Genomic DNA, 15,896 nt, shown 5'->3' on the forward strand with positions numbered 1-15,896 from the left:
CTGTTGTGAGGAGACAGCTGTTGTGAGAACATAGGAGAGGCCAAAGCTCCAGGAACGCACTGAAGAACCAGACGTTGTCATGGCCAGTATGATGGGGACAGGATCAACACATTTTACTGTTCAAGTTGTGATAATCAATGTAATAAAATATGTTGAAAACGAGGAGGAATTTTCCAAAATAACTTTTTTTGAATACAGCAAAAAGCTGTCTGAGTTTCGTGTCTTCTACCTGTCACACCTCTTTTATAAAATATGTACATTTAACAAACTGATATGACTATTCTATATCTGATCCACTTCTTATTACAATCACAATAGCAACAGCTTTAAGTCAGCCAAATAAGTACTGACACATATGCTTCCTAGAGGTTATTTCTTCGACCGAGTCCTGAAGCTGTGTTTTAAAGTCATAGCTCTCCCCTTTTACCTGCTGCTTATTCAAGATTATTAGTATGCTTTGCTTCAGGACTCATCCTTTAAATTTCGGCACCTTCTTTTCCAATTTGATTATAACTGAACTTATTGTAGTGATTGTGCCATTCAGGCAAACAGTCATAATGGTCATGTTCACACAATTATTTGAAGAAGCAGTCTTCTGCAAAAGTCCTAATCATTCCTCATTTTAGGTGAAGTTAAACGCTTGTCAAATCACATGTGGCCTCCAAAATCAGAGAAGCAAAACCATATATTATGAAAGGGTATCGTTTAGTCATTCTCACTTACTGATCTTACATCATGTGACTATGTAAGCATGTTCTTGTGATCCAGAGCTAGAGGCGCGGTATGTCTAGCTCCTTTTTACCACTTAAGCGATCTTGATATGACTGCCTCACATGTATCATGAGTAGGTCAATAAAAGTGTAGTGGTAAAATATGTCAAATATCAGTGTATTTTTGTGCGCTCCCGTGAAAGACGCGCACGCGACGTGGTTGTTTCGGTCACATGGGTAAGTCTAGCCAATAGGGACGCTACTAGCAGGAGCGCGTAACTTGATTCAGGAAGTAATGCGGGTTTTTACTTTTTCGTTGCATATTATTCGCTTCGTGTTCGCAAAGTCTTCAGAAATCCCCAAACCAACAATTCGTTGGGTTACTAAGGAACAAAGCTGAACATGTCGGGTATTCCCGAGGCTACACAGGCATCGACGCTCGGGAAGGGCGACAATCTGCATCAACAGAGTAAGACTACGTGTTCACTCCGTTATAAACTGTTATCTGTAGCAGTAATTTCATGTATGTATGCCGCCTTCAACCCAGTTAGTTTTAGAATAGATGTGTTTGTGCTTAATGCTTTGCCTTTTTACTTTACTTGACTGTGTTTTTGTCAAAGAATTGATCATAACTTGATGGTATTTTATCCAGTTCTGGCCTCGTTCCCCCTGTGTGACATGACTGAGGAGGATCTGACACAGAACCCTCAGTTCTGTAATCTCCTGGCCACCCTGACCCAACACGTGGACCAAACTGGACTCACTGTACCACTAAAAACAGAACTGGAAAAGGTATCAGGCACCACTTTCATACTAATGAAAACCTGCAGCAGGCCTGTGTGATATGGGTTAATATACAATTAGTGTTAAATGATGAATTTAAACTAAATTTGAGTTAAACATAACAAAGGTGTGGTTAATTTGCTACAACTGTTTCTTAACAAAAGTCGTCCATAAGTTATAGTCAGTCTGTGGCTTACCGACCTCTACTGGTAACCAGTAGACGTTGCAGTCACGTGAGTTAAATCTATGTCTGAGTTTGTCAGGGTTTAAGTTTGTATGATTGCTGTTTGCTCTTCTCCAGGCTGAGCAGAAGCTGCAGAGCCAGAGACGTCAATGGCTTCACTCTGAGAGCCTCTACAGAGGGCTACAGGAGATGATCCAGGACCACTGTGTCAGGAAGCACCATAGCACTGTCCCCCCTGACCAGAACATGGTACTGTACAGTTTACATGCTCGATCTCATTGTCTACACAAACACAAACACCTGCAGTGAACCACAGATATTTTATGTGTATGTTTAGGAATGTGAAAGAAGATCACTCACTGGTTTGGGAGACACAGTCATCTGAGTATTATCACACTTGCCTATTTTCTATAGCACATTGTGTGTGTTTTGTGTTACTGTAGTTCTTTGAGACAATGGAGAAGTGTCTGTTGGTGGCTCAGTGTGTCAGGCAGCTGGATCCCAGTAACACTACCAACCAAGACCAGCCCTCCATTCTTGGCTTGAACTCCCAGCAGGTGATGGAGCTCATGCCTCTAGAGAAGGTAAATTATATAAAACGAGCCTATACTGTATGTAAATATATATAAATCTCATAACAAATGAAGCACAACAGCAGGAAATCTGTAATAATTAAAAGTCATTTCATTAATATTAAATCATGTTACTTGTTACTGCCAGAATGTGTCAAGGATGAAACAGAGTCTGCCCAGAGAGCTGGAAAAACATCTGAAGAAAAAGTGTCTGAGTATCCTCTCCTACTATCAGCCTGAATGGGGTACCGTAGCTAAACTGTTGTATCTGTGTGGTAACATTTGACTTCTTTTCATGTAATTGTTCTGTGTTGATACTTGTGTTGTCAGCAGCTAGTTTTTTATGATCTTGTAGAAAATGAGAGTGATGCTCTGAAGAGCAGCAAGCTGTCGCATCTGTCAGCTCAGCTGGACAAAGAGAAGAAAGAGGCAGAGAGTCTGAAGAAGAACTCTTGGGAAAACATGCTTCTCCTGCAAAGGCAGATTCAGCTCTACCTCTCTGTAAATAATCCTCTGAATGTATTTAGTTGATAAAGGAAATCTGTCTTTTTGCATGTTGTAAATGTTTATTACTGTTACCTCGAAGAAATATACTAAGAAACTATTTACAAAGTAAAACAATTACAGTGCTTTTGCTGCAAAAACCTATTCCTGCTCTTGTTGTCTCTGTCCTCAACCAGGAGTTGATTAAGTGCATTCAGCTTCTCCAGACTCTCTTATTGGACCACAGGCTGAAGGTCCAGACAGATTTGGACAGAAAGAAGCTTGACTACTTTGAAGGCAAATGTGAATTAGTCTTACAAAAGATAAAGTAAGCAAGTGCAATCCAGTCTTCTGCAGTACACACTGTAAATATTCAAGACATTTATCTGTGTAATGGTTATTTTATTATCAATAAGAAACCACATTTTCAGTCTTAGTGTGAGAAACCGTTATCGGCACACTTCATAGAATACTCTGCCAAAACACATAGAACACATGTCACAAAAAATGTGTAGGAAAGTATAAATATTCTGTTTAAATTATGCAAAACATCAATCATAGTGCTCCTTTTGCATTTAAAAACAAATATTAATCATGCATGCAATTTTTTTTTTGCAGATCTGAGATGGTGGAAATTCAACTGGACACATACACACCGGATTCAGTATCTGCTCACAGAAAGATAAGGCAAGTGGCTTATAGTCAGTGTGACTAACTGGAATGCAAATATTATTTTAAAAGTCTCTGAAGCAGTTTGAGCTCAACTGTTTCATGGTGAGAAATCACTGATAGTAATTGAGGGAAAATCACTGATATTAAAAGCACTCTCCAAACCCATGCTACATCTTAATTTCAGAGAGAAGCTGGAGTCTGAGCTTAAGTCCTGCCAGGCTGAGAAGCAGTCTCTGGAGCTGAAACTGGGCTCTTTTGAGATCTTGGGAAAAGAGTTTGAGGCCCTGGCTGAGGAGTACTGCCGGATACGACAGGAGATAGATACCAAGAACTGGGCTCTAAGGGAATTCACCCAATACAGCAACAAGTGAAAGTCATATATGATGGTGGGTCACCCGTCTTGAGAGCATGTCCCTGCTTACATACTGACACTTGGACATCCATGCATTGATTTTCTTCCTATAATAACTCGTGTGTGGTAGAAAATACAGTTTAATTTACTTGACAAGTTTCAGTTTTCTTTCAGTAGCCAACACCATAATTAGTTTTCCATTTTTGCTACACTGTCAGTTTTAAAGGAATTGGTGACAGTTATTGTGAAATGTTTATATAACATCACCTTGCTATTGCAATAGAAACTTTGAAAAACATTTTATCAGAGATTTAAAGATTCAGTATTGGATATTGAGGGTTAGGGTTAGCTACCTCTGGACTCCATCATGGTGACTTTCACTCAATTGACACCCATTAAAACAACTTTTTTAAATGCTTTGTTATTTACATCATGAAATCAAAAAAATTAAAAAAAAAATCATTAACACTCAAGAATAAAATTTTGTACAAACTTGTATATTTTGGCCATGGGAGCAATAAACTAGTATTTTTAGTTTTCAGTATGCTGACCGATTGTATTCAGTGGCGCAAGGAAATTACAATTTTGTGTCCCCAGTGTATGAAACTGCAACACAAATATGTATTTGCAAGACAGTATCATATGTTCAATCATAATGAATTTATGTTGATGCAGGCTGCTGAGATTTAAGTTTTCCAGCCACACTTGACATTGATGCACCTGTTGAAAGCATCTGGAGCTTTGTTGGTTTCATGAACAAGCCAGACACCTTTACACAAAAGCCCTTACACATCTCAGTGCATGAAACATGCAGCTGCCAGGAGAACAGACATCTTTTGCTTATGATTGGACACATGGCCTTGTGAAGACACGGATCAAGCATCCCCAGACATGACATTATATCTGAGGGTCACACTAAACTTGGCAGACTGACTCAGAGGACACTTGGTGACAACTTTTTTACATGGTTCTGCATGGAAGAAGAAGTAATCAGAAGAAAACTGGCTCTGGTTTGCACATTTAGAAACAAATGAAACAAACCAGAGCTACCTCTCAAAGTCATCCAGCTGGAACGGATGAACAGTCTGTCATTTGTCTTTTGCCTTCACCAAAAGTACCATGGCTGAGCAAGTGAAGAATGGACAAGGACAGGGAACCAGAAATTAGTGAAGGGTTAAAGAGGAAGCGTGAATCAATAATGGACTATAAGTGCAAGGGGACATACAAGGTTTTGGACACCTACAATTGTAGGTAAGGAAAACCAGCCACTGGTGCTTCATCTCCTAGATGCCTTGCATTCAATCCCTTCATCCTGTAGAAATCAATCCATCCTGAGTGGGACTCTTCTAAGTGGGAGTGTGTTCTCGGAAGAGCTGGTGACCCAAACAACTGCCCTACGCGCAACAGCAGCTGCTGCTGCTGCCATTGTTGCCAAGATACAGCGTTCTGAATCAGGGCATGACCCACAGCCCTTCAGTAAAATGAGAAGAAGGTGTGAATGACAACCACTTGCTCCAGCTGTGGAAAGTTTGTCTGCAAAGACCATGTTACTGTTGTTTGCACATTCTGCTGCTCTTGAAACAACTGGTAAATGGGAATACACTGAGAATACATACAAATATCATACACATGATACACGCTTTTCCTGAAAAAAGCCCAAAGTATAATAGACCATATTTTTGTTAATCTGTTGCATATCTTGCATGACTGTATAACACAAAACATAATGGCACTGAGACTATAGAACATTTTCATTTAAATTGCATTAAAATGGTCAAATAATTTAATACATTGAACTCAATACAAGAACTGATGCTAGTTGACATGTATGCAAAAAAGCAAAAATACATACACAATAATGCAAACAGTTGCATTAAGTCATTTGCATTGCACAGTTAAATCCGAATCCGAAGTGCCTTACGAGCTTAATCAGCATCTATTCTTACATTAAACCTACTACTATACACATTTACAGCTTTATATTTGCAATTTCCAAACACGCCCATAAGATGGCGCTAAACGTTTTTAGCTCACATGTCCATACTTGTCCTAATCTTATCTTAATTGTTTCCAACTTTTACTTGACATAACTGGGGCTTAAGAAGGCCTCTATGTTGTAGTGTATATTTGTTCTACACGAAAAGTAACAGTTTATACACGACTCACGTTTTTCAGCCAACTTAAACCCACAAATTAACGCACGAGAGATGCTCACCTAAGGTTCAGAAACAATGTTTTTTCTTTAACCTTATCGTTATATATAACGTAGAGTTGCTGACTTTATATAATATGTTAAAGCTATGTATTATTCTTCAAACAAAAAAATGTATGTCTCAGTATTGTTAAGAAAAAGAACGCTCATTTGTCAACCTTCGTTTTCTCGAAGGAGAAGCGGAAGTAGCTGAGGGCGAAGCATCTCGCTCCGCTACGCCCCTCTCTGTTCTCTCATCAGCAGCACGAGCCCCGCCTCGCGACGCGAACCGCTGGCCGTTTCACCTTCAACGTAACCCACATCTGTCTGTCAGCCCGCCGCGCCGCCGCCACCGCGGCATGTTCATTTCCACGCCGGCTCAGCGGACTACGCGGATTTTAACCCGAGCAGCGACATGTCGGAGGTGCGAAAATTCACAAAGAGACTGAGCAAACCCGGGACGGCCGCGGAAGTCCGGCAGAGCGTGTCGGAGGCTGTGAGGAGCACCGCGGACCCCGTGGTGAGGACCGGATGCGTTTAAGCTAACTAACCGGTTAGCAGCTAACTAAGCGGTGCTGACACTATTCCCATTCCCGCTCGATAGCTGCGCTCCACGCGCCTTCACTGGTTTCCTGACATCACGGCCAGTGTTCCGTGCGTCTGGAAGCGCTCCGTCACCGTGTGTCGCATTGAAAGGCGGGTTCCGTTACGAATCGAACTCCGCGGCGCTGCCTCGTCCGCGAGTAACGTGACGTTGTCCCGACACGGACCCACTTGGCGCTTTCTCCTTCCAGCCGACTGCGGCTCCTTTTGTGCGCTGGCGCACGGGGAGCGGTGCCGGTGTCGCGCAGCCGCCGCGGGGCTCCTCCGTCCTTGCCTCGCCACGTCGTGCGAAGGACGGCGGCTCGCGCGTGTCTGGGTGTCGGTGGGGTGTTTTGTTCCGTTCAGTCGGGTGAATAACGGCGGCGGCGCTGGGTGATGGAGCCGTGGGACGGGGATTGGGCGCAGTGGCTGGAGACGAGCGGCGTTCAGGATCCCGCTGAGGCAGCAGTTTAATCCTACATACGCGCGTGGAGGGGATTTCAGGCCCGCGGACGCAGTGCGAGCTGTCAGTGCAAACTGGGCTCGTCTTTAGAGTTTGTTTGACGTAATCGCACGTCTTCGGATACTGTGACGTGACGTGACGATCCCACAGTGTGACGCAAATACACAACTGTCGTACATCTTCACATGTTTGTTTGGGACATAAACTCCAGTTCCCTTGGGAGCAGCTTGAAATGTGACGCAGACCGTTTCTCAGGGTAATAATCTTGTGATCGGGTCCTGTGTGTGTGTGTGTGTGTGTGTGTGTGTGTGTGTGTGTGTGTGTGTGTGTGTGTGTGTGTGTGTGTGTGGCTCATGTTGTGGAGTCAACCGTTGACTTGGTGACTGAGAACAAACGCCTGCCTGTGGATGGAGCGTGGCCTGCGTTCCTCTCACATGGGGATTCCCTCAGGCACGCTGTGACTCCGCGGCCTCTGTGGCTTTGGGTTCCTTCAGTTTCAGATTTTCCCTTTGAGCTCGCCGCTCTTACTGTAGGTGCTTGTGAGGTCGGTCGGTCCCAAGCATTTGGGAATCTCTGAGCTGACACAGGAATGCTGGTCTTTGTGTTGTGGTACTGTTACATAACAATGTTTGGGAACCAGTGGATCCTGTGCTGTCCTCGTACGAGGACTGTCGTGTGCATTATATCATCACTAGTGTCACACTTTATCTGATAGTTAGCAGACAATGACAGATGCAGCTACATTAGTCACTGTAACAGAGTGCTCTTCATTCCTAGCGGTGATTCTCTGGTTCGCTTCTGTTCCTCGTGGCCTTCCGGACTTGTGTGCAGGCTGGACGTGGTAACGCAGCCGCTGGAGGTTCTCTAAGCTCAGAGTATTAAGTATCATATGGGGACTAAGGCAAAATCTCCCATTGTTTGGCCGAGCAACACTACAATTATGACACAGAGCTTCTGTGGTTCCCTTGCACAGCATCACAGCTCTAGGGTTGGCAACACAAGCAAATTAACTGTATAGTTAATAGCCATAGTACCAATAGTATTATACTAACATATAAGATATATTATATATATACCCATATGTAGTGTATATGTTTTTATACTAGCATCCATGTAAAGAGGAAGGAAATAAATCTCTATCTTTCTAAAGTGAATTTACTGAAGACCCTCATATAGCAGCTGTTTTCATAGTTTTGTACCCAATTTGTAACAGACAACAAGTGGGACAGTGATCAGTAAGACTCGCTTGTATCTTTTCCTCTGTTGAATGAGCTGCTGTGTGTCTGTGCCGCTCAAATAAACACAGATTGGAGCACTTAGCAGGGTCAGCGTTGGGACAGTGGAGCCATCATGCTGCTTCATGTGACTCGTGTGTGTGTGTGTGTGTGTGTGTGTGTGTGTGTGTGTGTGTGTGTGTGTGTGTGTGTGTGTGTGTGTACAGTGCTTCCCTTGCCATCGGGATGAGACCCACCTGGTCGCGGCAGAGTAATGAATGCCTCATATCTCCTGAACTGTAATGGGACGTGGGCTTGGTCATCGCTCCCTGGAGGCAGACTGGGAGCTGCGCTGGTGATCGGCTGGAAGCTCTGTGGCCAGGTTGATGGTTGAAAGGGAATGACAGATTGCCAAATAGATAAGCTGGCCATCACATCTACCAGCCTGCTTACACCCAAGCGTTAAGCCACATCCTTGTACTGTTTTCTGTGTCTCAATCAGGGCTGCCTGTGATTCTGTTCTATAAAAGCAGAACTGTTTCTCTTCTGTCACCCCCCCCCACACACACACTCTCTCTCTCTCGCTCTCTTTTTCTCAGGGTTGCACTCATGCCACTGTGTGCTGCAGAGCCCTGGCCTCTGACTTGTAGCGCTGCGGTTCAGCTCGTTGCACATGACAGGAAGCAGAGCAGCTGCTTCGGGTGCACGGGCGTCACAGCCATGTGTAATGGCTTCAGCAGACTTTCGCGTAGGTGTTTTGCTGCTGCTCGGGCTACTAGCTGTCCACGTAGCTGTCAGACGGGGATATTTTTATTTAGTTCAGTGGTTCATAAAAATGCAGGCTTCACGCAGATACCAGACGTAGTCCGAGTCTGGCAGAAAAAATATGAACAGAACATGCACATGTAACCATCTAATTTCCAAATGACGGGTTAGAGAACAGGAAAAAGCAGCTAAGTTTCTCTCCTGGCTCGAGAAGTAGAGGCAAAGAACTCATCCTGCAGAGCGAAACATTTTTCAAACCCAACGTTTTTAAATTCTATATTCCAGACTGGATCCTAAAGTGCCAAAGAGTCGTGAGGCTAACGCTGAAAAAGTGCTTAAACTTGCGCACAAGACACTTTGCATATTTGCGTTTGAATTGTACAGAGATAAATGCCTGAGTCTGAAGCTCCGTGATATTCACACTGCTACCCCAATGAGGAACTGGAACATGCCGTGTAAATAAGGACATGAAAGACTAAAGTCATTGTTTTTATCAGCTTAAATAGACTGATCACATCTTAGACAGATGCAAATAGTTACTACTCACTCTATATGGCAGTGCAGACAGTGCATGTGTAAACTAAAGAGATAGTCTTGTCTAGTCTTCATTTTGTCTTAATGTTGGATCTCAGAAACTTTCATACATGTTAAACTGTCTAGTCTGTAGATGAGCATGGAGGGGAAAACAGCAGCCGGTCTAGTGGTACTTGTATGACTGTCTTCCTCCATCTGCCCATTCCAGCGGTAGGAAAACAAAGACCTGCATCTCAGCTGCGCAACACTCGAGTGGAAACATGACACAAGCAGCACGTGGAAAATCACTCGCTCGCGCTCTCCGAGCTGCAGGCCACAGTCAGGGTTCTCATGGGCTCCTACCCACGGGGCTCCTTCTTTAAAGCGGCACGTTGCCCGCCTGACGTCCATTGGTCATAGACTCGGCGGCAGTCACTTCCTATGATACGATTATGTTCCTCCGCTCCAGTCCTAACAGCTTGGTGTCTCTCGGCCAAGGTTTATTGGCTAAGCCGTTCATCGCCATCATCTCCGCTTAGCTCGAGCTTAATGTGGCATTAACTCCCAGCGTTTGCAAGTGGCTTGGGTTTGTATTTGTGATTAGACCCTGACCTACATGTGATGTGCTCCGTTTTGGCCGATAGAAGCAGATTTCATATCACCCACTTCTCTGTGAAACTCAAAGCAGGAAGTGTTGCTCAGATCAGCCATGTGGTATAAGACATATTGCTTTTGTTTTGTTTCTTTATGAAATTTGCCTGTCAGGTGTTACCTTAACTGCACATATCTATCAGGTTGCATGTCATGTTTACCTATAGGGTTGACTTTCTTCTATCGTTCACTGTTTTTGTTTCCACACATTTCTCTGAGCAACTTTTTCTTTTCAACATGACAGGGCTCTGAACCTTGTGGTTGACTCTCTGTGGCTCATCTCGTACAATCAGTGGAGAAAAGTAACTGGGCGTGTGGAGCTTTCCACAGCCACAGGAAAGATAAACGTATGAGGACATGAACTCAAAAGACACTTGATTTATTTGTATTGTCTGTCTTTACCTTTTTAGGAGCAGCGAACCATCATTGAGCCGTTGGACTATGAGGCCGTGGTGTTTCAGAGAAAAGCCCAGATCCACAGTGACCCTCACCGAGACCTGCTGCTCTGCGCTGTCGACGATGTCTCAGTGAGTAACCTCATGCTTTTCTTCATGTCTCTTTGTAAGACGTTAGGGTCATACAGTGAATGTCCACTTTTTTATACATTTCATTTGTATACATATACATTAGTTGAGTAAAGTTTTAACCTGTTTTATCAGCGAACATGCATGCTCATGTCTGTGTGCGTATGTGTCACAGGAGTCCCAGATCTCCCGACAGAGGAGGACTGTTGTTCCCTCGGTGCCACAGAATGCTGAGCGGGAGGCCAGGAGTCTGTTTGCTAAAGAGGTACCATAATAACAGTGTTTGGCTTGGCTGTACTGTAGCAAAGGTGTCAGTTCCAGTATAAAGATAAAGGTGATGTTTGGAGTAAAACAATGAAGGCCGGGTTTGTACAGTCTCAATTTCTCTCAATAAAATGATTTCTACTAAGCTTTATTAAATCCACACTGCTCATTAAAAAGCAGATGTTGAATGTACAGTAGGAAGTAAAAGTTCTCCAGCTTTAAGTTTGTATAAATGATTCTTCCTTGATGACTTTACACATGTCCTTTAGCCAGAGAGGCCACTGGAAGCTCACAAAGAAAACACAGAATGCAGAGGGAAGCTTTAAACCCTGGTGATTTACATTATTAGTGATGAAATCCCAGTTCCTCTGACTGTGGGCACACTCTGATTCCTCTGTCTCTGTTGCTGTTGGGGTTTACCTACTCAAACTGAACCTGCATCTACTGAACAGGCTCACTTGCTCTAAGTGGGAATTTCACAGCAGCTTTTGTTGAGTTCATAAATAAATTCATTTTTCATTTTCCATCGAATGGGGAACTAAACGCCGTGTTGTACCCAGTGACTCACAGTTGGATGCAACCGCTGTGCTCTTGGCTAGGTCACTTTCTGGCATGGCCTGCTTGTTCTGTTTGAAAATGTCTGCTCCTAATCCTGCTCTGTGGTGACCTGTTTCAAAGTGCATCAAGACGTACAACACCGACTGGCATGTAATCAACTACAAATACGAGACTTACTCTGGAGACTTCCGCATGTTGCCGAGGTAAGGAAGATGAGGAGAATGTAATGTACGAATGTAAGTACACGAGAAACATGTGGAAAACAAGTTGTAGAGCTGTGTACAAGGACTTAGCATATTCACATTGATCTCCTTCTTAACAACACACTAAGTCACCGTTTTTTATAACCGTGCAGCTGGGAAGGCTCTGTAGAAAAAGAAATTTTACATTACATATTCAAAGAGTTCAGCCAGATTGTCTTACAAAACTCAACAGGTGCAGTCCAGATGTTTTGGAATACTTACAGTATTTTTACATCCTGCTACTACTACAAAAAAGAGGACTAACTTCATATAACAGGGCCAGTGGCGAAATCAGACCAAGATGCGTTGCATGCTTTCTAAAAAGAGATATCTGACCTCACCACGGGAAAGTACAACACAGAGAGCAAGTTTTTTATGACCGCTCGCTGACCATCTATCTCTTCACAGCAAAGGCATGAAGACGGACAAGCTGCCAGCTCATGTGTTTGAGATTGATGAAGACGCCAGAGACGAGGTGAGGAGAGAGTTGCTAGCTGGTGGACATTGATCGCCGCAGGGAGGATGAGTTCTTCTTCACCGTATCACCAAATTGTGACTTAGTGGGACCTGGTTTTGTTGTGCATGCAGCACTGTGACATCACAAAGACAGAGTGAGGGCACTGAAACCAGATGCTTTAAACATGCCCTATAAATAGCTCATTGATCCTCACCCTGGCCTCGGCCTGGATGCGGATAAACAGGGAAGCTCAGAGGAAAAATTTTCTTGTGGTGCCAGGCAGGGAGGAAATGGATATATTACTGTATGTGTTCATGCTGCCATTATATTTCCTCTGTGTGAGTTTTTAAGATAGCCTGGACTGGCTATACCATAAATGAATGAATGTTGTCTGTTATATAAATATAATTAATGCACCTTTTCCCATGAAGTGTCATCAGAATACATAGGTATAAAAGCAGGAGCACTAATAATACTACTGAATACATATGTGATGGGGGATGAGAGGTGTGTATGGTGCTTGGTCACCGTCCATCACTGTGTCTGAATACTGGACTTGAGCTGGAGGACACCCAGCAGCCAATTTGATTATGGGCAAAGCTAGGAGAGGGAGAGACAACAGTACAACGTGCCTCTGCAATGTGATTAGACTCACCCTCTACACACTTACATTCCTTCTACAAACTCCTCTCGCTTCATGCAGCGTCACGGTACCTGTGTAATACTCCAGGCATGCATTAGACTAATTAAACTTCCTTGAGCTGTGAATTCCTTGAAGTGACCAGATGCATTACCCTCAAGGTTGTGTGTGTGTGTGTGTGTGTGTGTGTGTGTGTGTGTGTGTGTGTGTGTGTGTGTGTGTGTGTGTGTGTGTGTGTGTGTGTGTGTGTGTGTGTGTGTTTTCTGTGATGCTGATGAACTGTCCCATGACATTTATGAGGAGACAGGACTGATGCTGGATTGTGGCCACTCCTTTGTAAAATAAACTGCATGAATGTTAATAGATTGCAGTTTAGAGCACTGGGAAATTCATTGCAAGCTACATTTCAGGATTTTGAGAAAGCAGGGATGCAGATGCCGTGCTTATGTTTTAAAATACTTAACAAAATATATGTTCTGAGACTTTATGTTGTCTATGTATTAAAAACAAAACAAGATGTCTCTAGTGTGTTTAGATTAATTTCGGGTGTTTGTGTGTCCTTCAGGACTCGGCATCGCTGTGTTCTCAGAGGGGAGGCATCATGAAGCAGGGCTGGCTCCAAAAAGCCAACATTAACAGCAGCCTGTCTGTCTCCATGAGGGTGAGTCACCATCAGATCCTCGGTTTGCCATTCCTACAACATAACAGCAGCATCAACAACGCGTAGGCTCCTTCGTAACATTTAATGAACTGAATGTAATAATAGAAACCTGGTAAGGTTAATGAGGTGAGACCTTGCACACAATTGTTAACTAAATCAGAAAATCAAATCATGTTTAAGCATGTTTAAGGACATAACTTACTAGGGAATACCAGATCACATGGCAAACTCGCACATCACAAAAACTAACTTGCTGTGAATTTGCAGGTGTTCAAACGGAGGTACTTCTACTTGTCTCAGCTTCCTGACGGCTCCTACATCCTGAATTCGTACAAGGATGAGAAGAACTGCAAGGAAACCAAAGGATCCATCTACCTGGACTCCTGCATAGATGTCATCCAGGTGTGTGCTGCTGGGAATGCTGCAGTAATGATGGCAGCCTTTGCCCTAAGCTTTCCGCATACCCTGCTGTTTAGTTGATTCAAGTCTTCTTGGCCAGCTCTCCCTGGGAGTGGAAACGATGTTTTCAGTTGCTGGCATCAGCTCTTGCCCTCGTGAAAGTCTGACTGTTTCCTGGACTCTTCAGTCCTCAAGCCGTTTAGCTCCTTTCACTGGATAAATTTAATGAACTCCGTTGACTTGGGTAGAAAGGTTGAGTTCTAGCAGATTATGAGGGGCTTCTGGTGCTGGCTCCTGGCACAGCCTGGTACCTCATTCTTGTCTACACCAGCTGACTGGAAATGAAGCCAGGAAGCTTTCAGTTCGATGAACATAGTCAGAAGATTAATGGACACAGTGAGCAGTAGGTTTAATGTTTTGAACCTGTCCACTGCTGACCAGAACGCATTTTCTTAAGATTGCTAATCTGACCGCTTGCTATCCGTGAGGTTTTGATATTTGATTAATATTTTTGCTAGACACATAAGTAAAGTGGCAACAAAGTAAATCAAAATAATCTCTTTTTACAGAGTCCTAAAATGCGGCGTAATGGTTTTGAGCTGAAGATGCAAGACCGCTACAGCCACTTTCTGGCTGCAGACAGCGAGGCAGAGATGGAGGAGTGGGTGGTCACATTGAAACAGGCTCTGCAGAGCAGCACTGATGCTGGCCAGGACCGGAGGAATGGTGCAGAGTCCATGGACTGTGTCCTGGGTGAGTTATGGAGCACTGCCCACATCGATACCAATCATCTTTCTGTCAGTCCTTTATTTATAGCCCTGCTGAGACAGAGCTATGTAGTCAGTGTTTTGACTTGATGTTAATGAAGGCATGTTTAAACAGATCCCATAAACCTGATGTAACAGTACTCAGACAGGAGGAGGATAAACAAAACACTCATGCCTTTCAGTGACCATAACTAGTGTTTATGGTTTTATTGCTTCACTTGGGCAATTGGTTGAAGGAATTATCATTATTATTATATTATTAGAATTACATTTTGGTAAGTAGTAATTAAGGTGTCATGTCAAGAGTGAAGACATCAGTCTGTAAACTAGTAAGACCATCATGGATGCTCATTATATGGCAGTACTGTGATTTCTGTTTGAAGGACAGTATACTGCATAAAGACTCACATTCTGTTAGAAATGAGCCTGATTGAAAGTGGGATATTTCAAAACCTTTTAATAAAAGAAGAATCCTCAGGTGTCCACCAAGATGATTGTTGATGAATCGGCCACTACTAGTCCTAACATTCCAAGAGAAGCTGTTCTGAGGCCTTTTATTATAATGGATTTCATGGTCATCATCCAGGGATAACATCCATTGCCAACACAGCAGAGCATCAAAGCCAGACTGAAGCCTGAGCTTCCTGAGCCGAGCCTGTACTGTTTTTTTTCCTGTGTTCAATCCTATTAGTTTTATGCATGTGTCACGCTCCTGTTTATTCAGATGACGACACTACGAGCCAAGGTAAAGGTGAGGGCCTGCTGGAGAGCCTGGGGCGGAGCTTACACCCTGAACTCATGAAGGTAGATGATGTTGTGCCTATTGTTTTATTTGACTATTCATATGACCACTGTATTCATTTACAACCAGATTTAGAAGTATCAAGATAATAGATGACACCTACAGGAGTACCTCTATTGTTGGATGTTTGAATCAGATGTCTAAGCTTGGGAGCAGCATTCACTGCTGCTTTAATATGCTCAAAATCCCAGAGCTACACACACAGACAACAAAGCCCTCTGTGCTGCTGTCTCACCAGCTGCTCCAGCGGCTCGTTTCTCTCTTTGTTCTCTACTTCTAGAGTATATCTGCAGGCTGGACAGCGGAGGTAGGGAATTAGATGGACTAGGGCTGTTAGGATGTCCATTGGGTTTGATTTGTTTGTCTCTGTTTGATGCCTTGTCTCCTTCTGTCTGGCTCTGTTTGCAGCTATGCTCTCTCTGTCTCCCTGCTTCTCTCTCTCTCTCT

The 15,896-nt window shown here is 43.5% G+C and overlaps 2 protein-coding genes across 5 annotated transcripts in view; both read left to right on the forward strand.

The window, feature by feature from the left end:
- Positions 1-944: 944 nt before the first annotated feature.
- Positions 945-4,055, forward strand: haus4 (HAUS augmin-like complex, subunit 4). The gene is made up of 9 exons (XM_055503479.1): positions 945-1,179; positions 1,363-1,502; positions 1,795-1,926; positions 2,121-2,261; positions 2,398-2,494; positions 2,605-2,750; positions 2,930-3,060; positions 3,351-3,423; positions 3,593-4,055. Exons 1-9 carry the CDS (start codon positions 1,113-1,115, stop codon positions 3,773-3,775), a joined length of 1,110 nt encoding a protein of 369 aa, XP_055359454.1. The 5' UTR covers positions 945-1,112; the 3' UTR covers positions 3,776-4,055.
- Positions 4,056-6,140: 2,085 nt separating this feature from the next.
- dock11 (dedicator of cytokinesis 11) overlaps positions 6,141-15,896 on the forward strand; it is a 40,372-nt gene continuing 30,616 nt past the window's right edge. For 2 of the 4 annotated variants that reach the window (XM_029128155.3, XM_029128163.3), the window contains exons 1-9: positions 6,142-6,467; positions 10,546-10,662; positions 10,835-10,924; positions 11,602-11,684; positions 12,132-12,198; positions 13,386-13,481; positions 13,749-13,883; positions 14,450-14,633; positions 15,372-15,451. In XM_029128155.3, coding sequence (XP_028983988.1) covers positions 6,363-6,467; positions 10,546-10,662; positions 10,835-10,924; positions 11,602-11,684; positions 12,132-12,198; positions 13,386-13,481; positions 13,749-13,883; positions 14,450-14,633; positions 15,372-15,451 — 957 coding nt within the window. In that variant the 5' untranslated portion in view covers positions 6,142-6,362. Of the gene's footprint in view, positions 6,468-8,796; positions 8,955-10,545; positions 10,663-10,834; positions 10,925-11,601; positions 11,685-12,131; positions 12,199-13,385; positions 13,482-13,748; positions 13,884-14,449; positions 14,634-15,371; positions 15,452-15,896 lie in introns of those variants that run through there. The other 2 variants (XM_029128169.3, XM_029128177.3) reach the window with 2 other exon arrangements.

The sequence above is a fragment of the Betta splendens genome, chromosome 2 (genome assembly GCF_900634795.4).
Source record: "Betta splendens chromosome 2, fBetSpl5.4, whole genome shotgun sequence".
NCBI classification, from domain to species: Eukaryota; Metazoa; Chordata; class Actinopteri; order Anabantiformes; family Osphronemidae; genus Betta; species Betta splendens.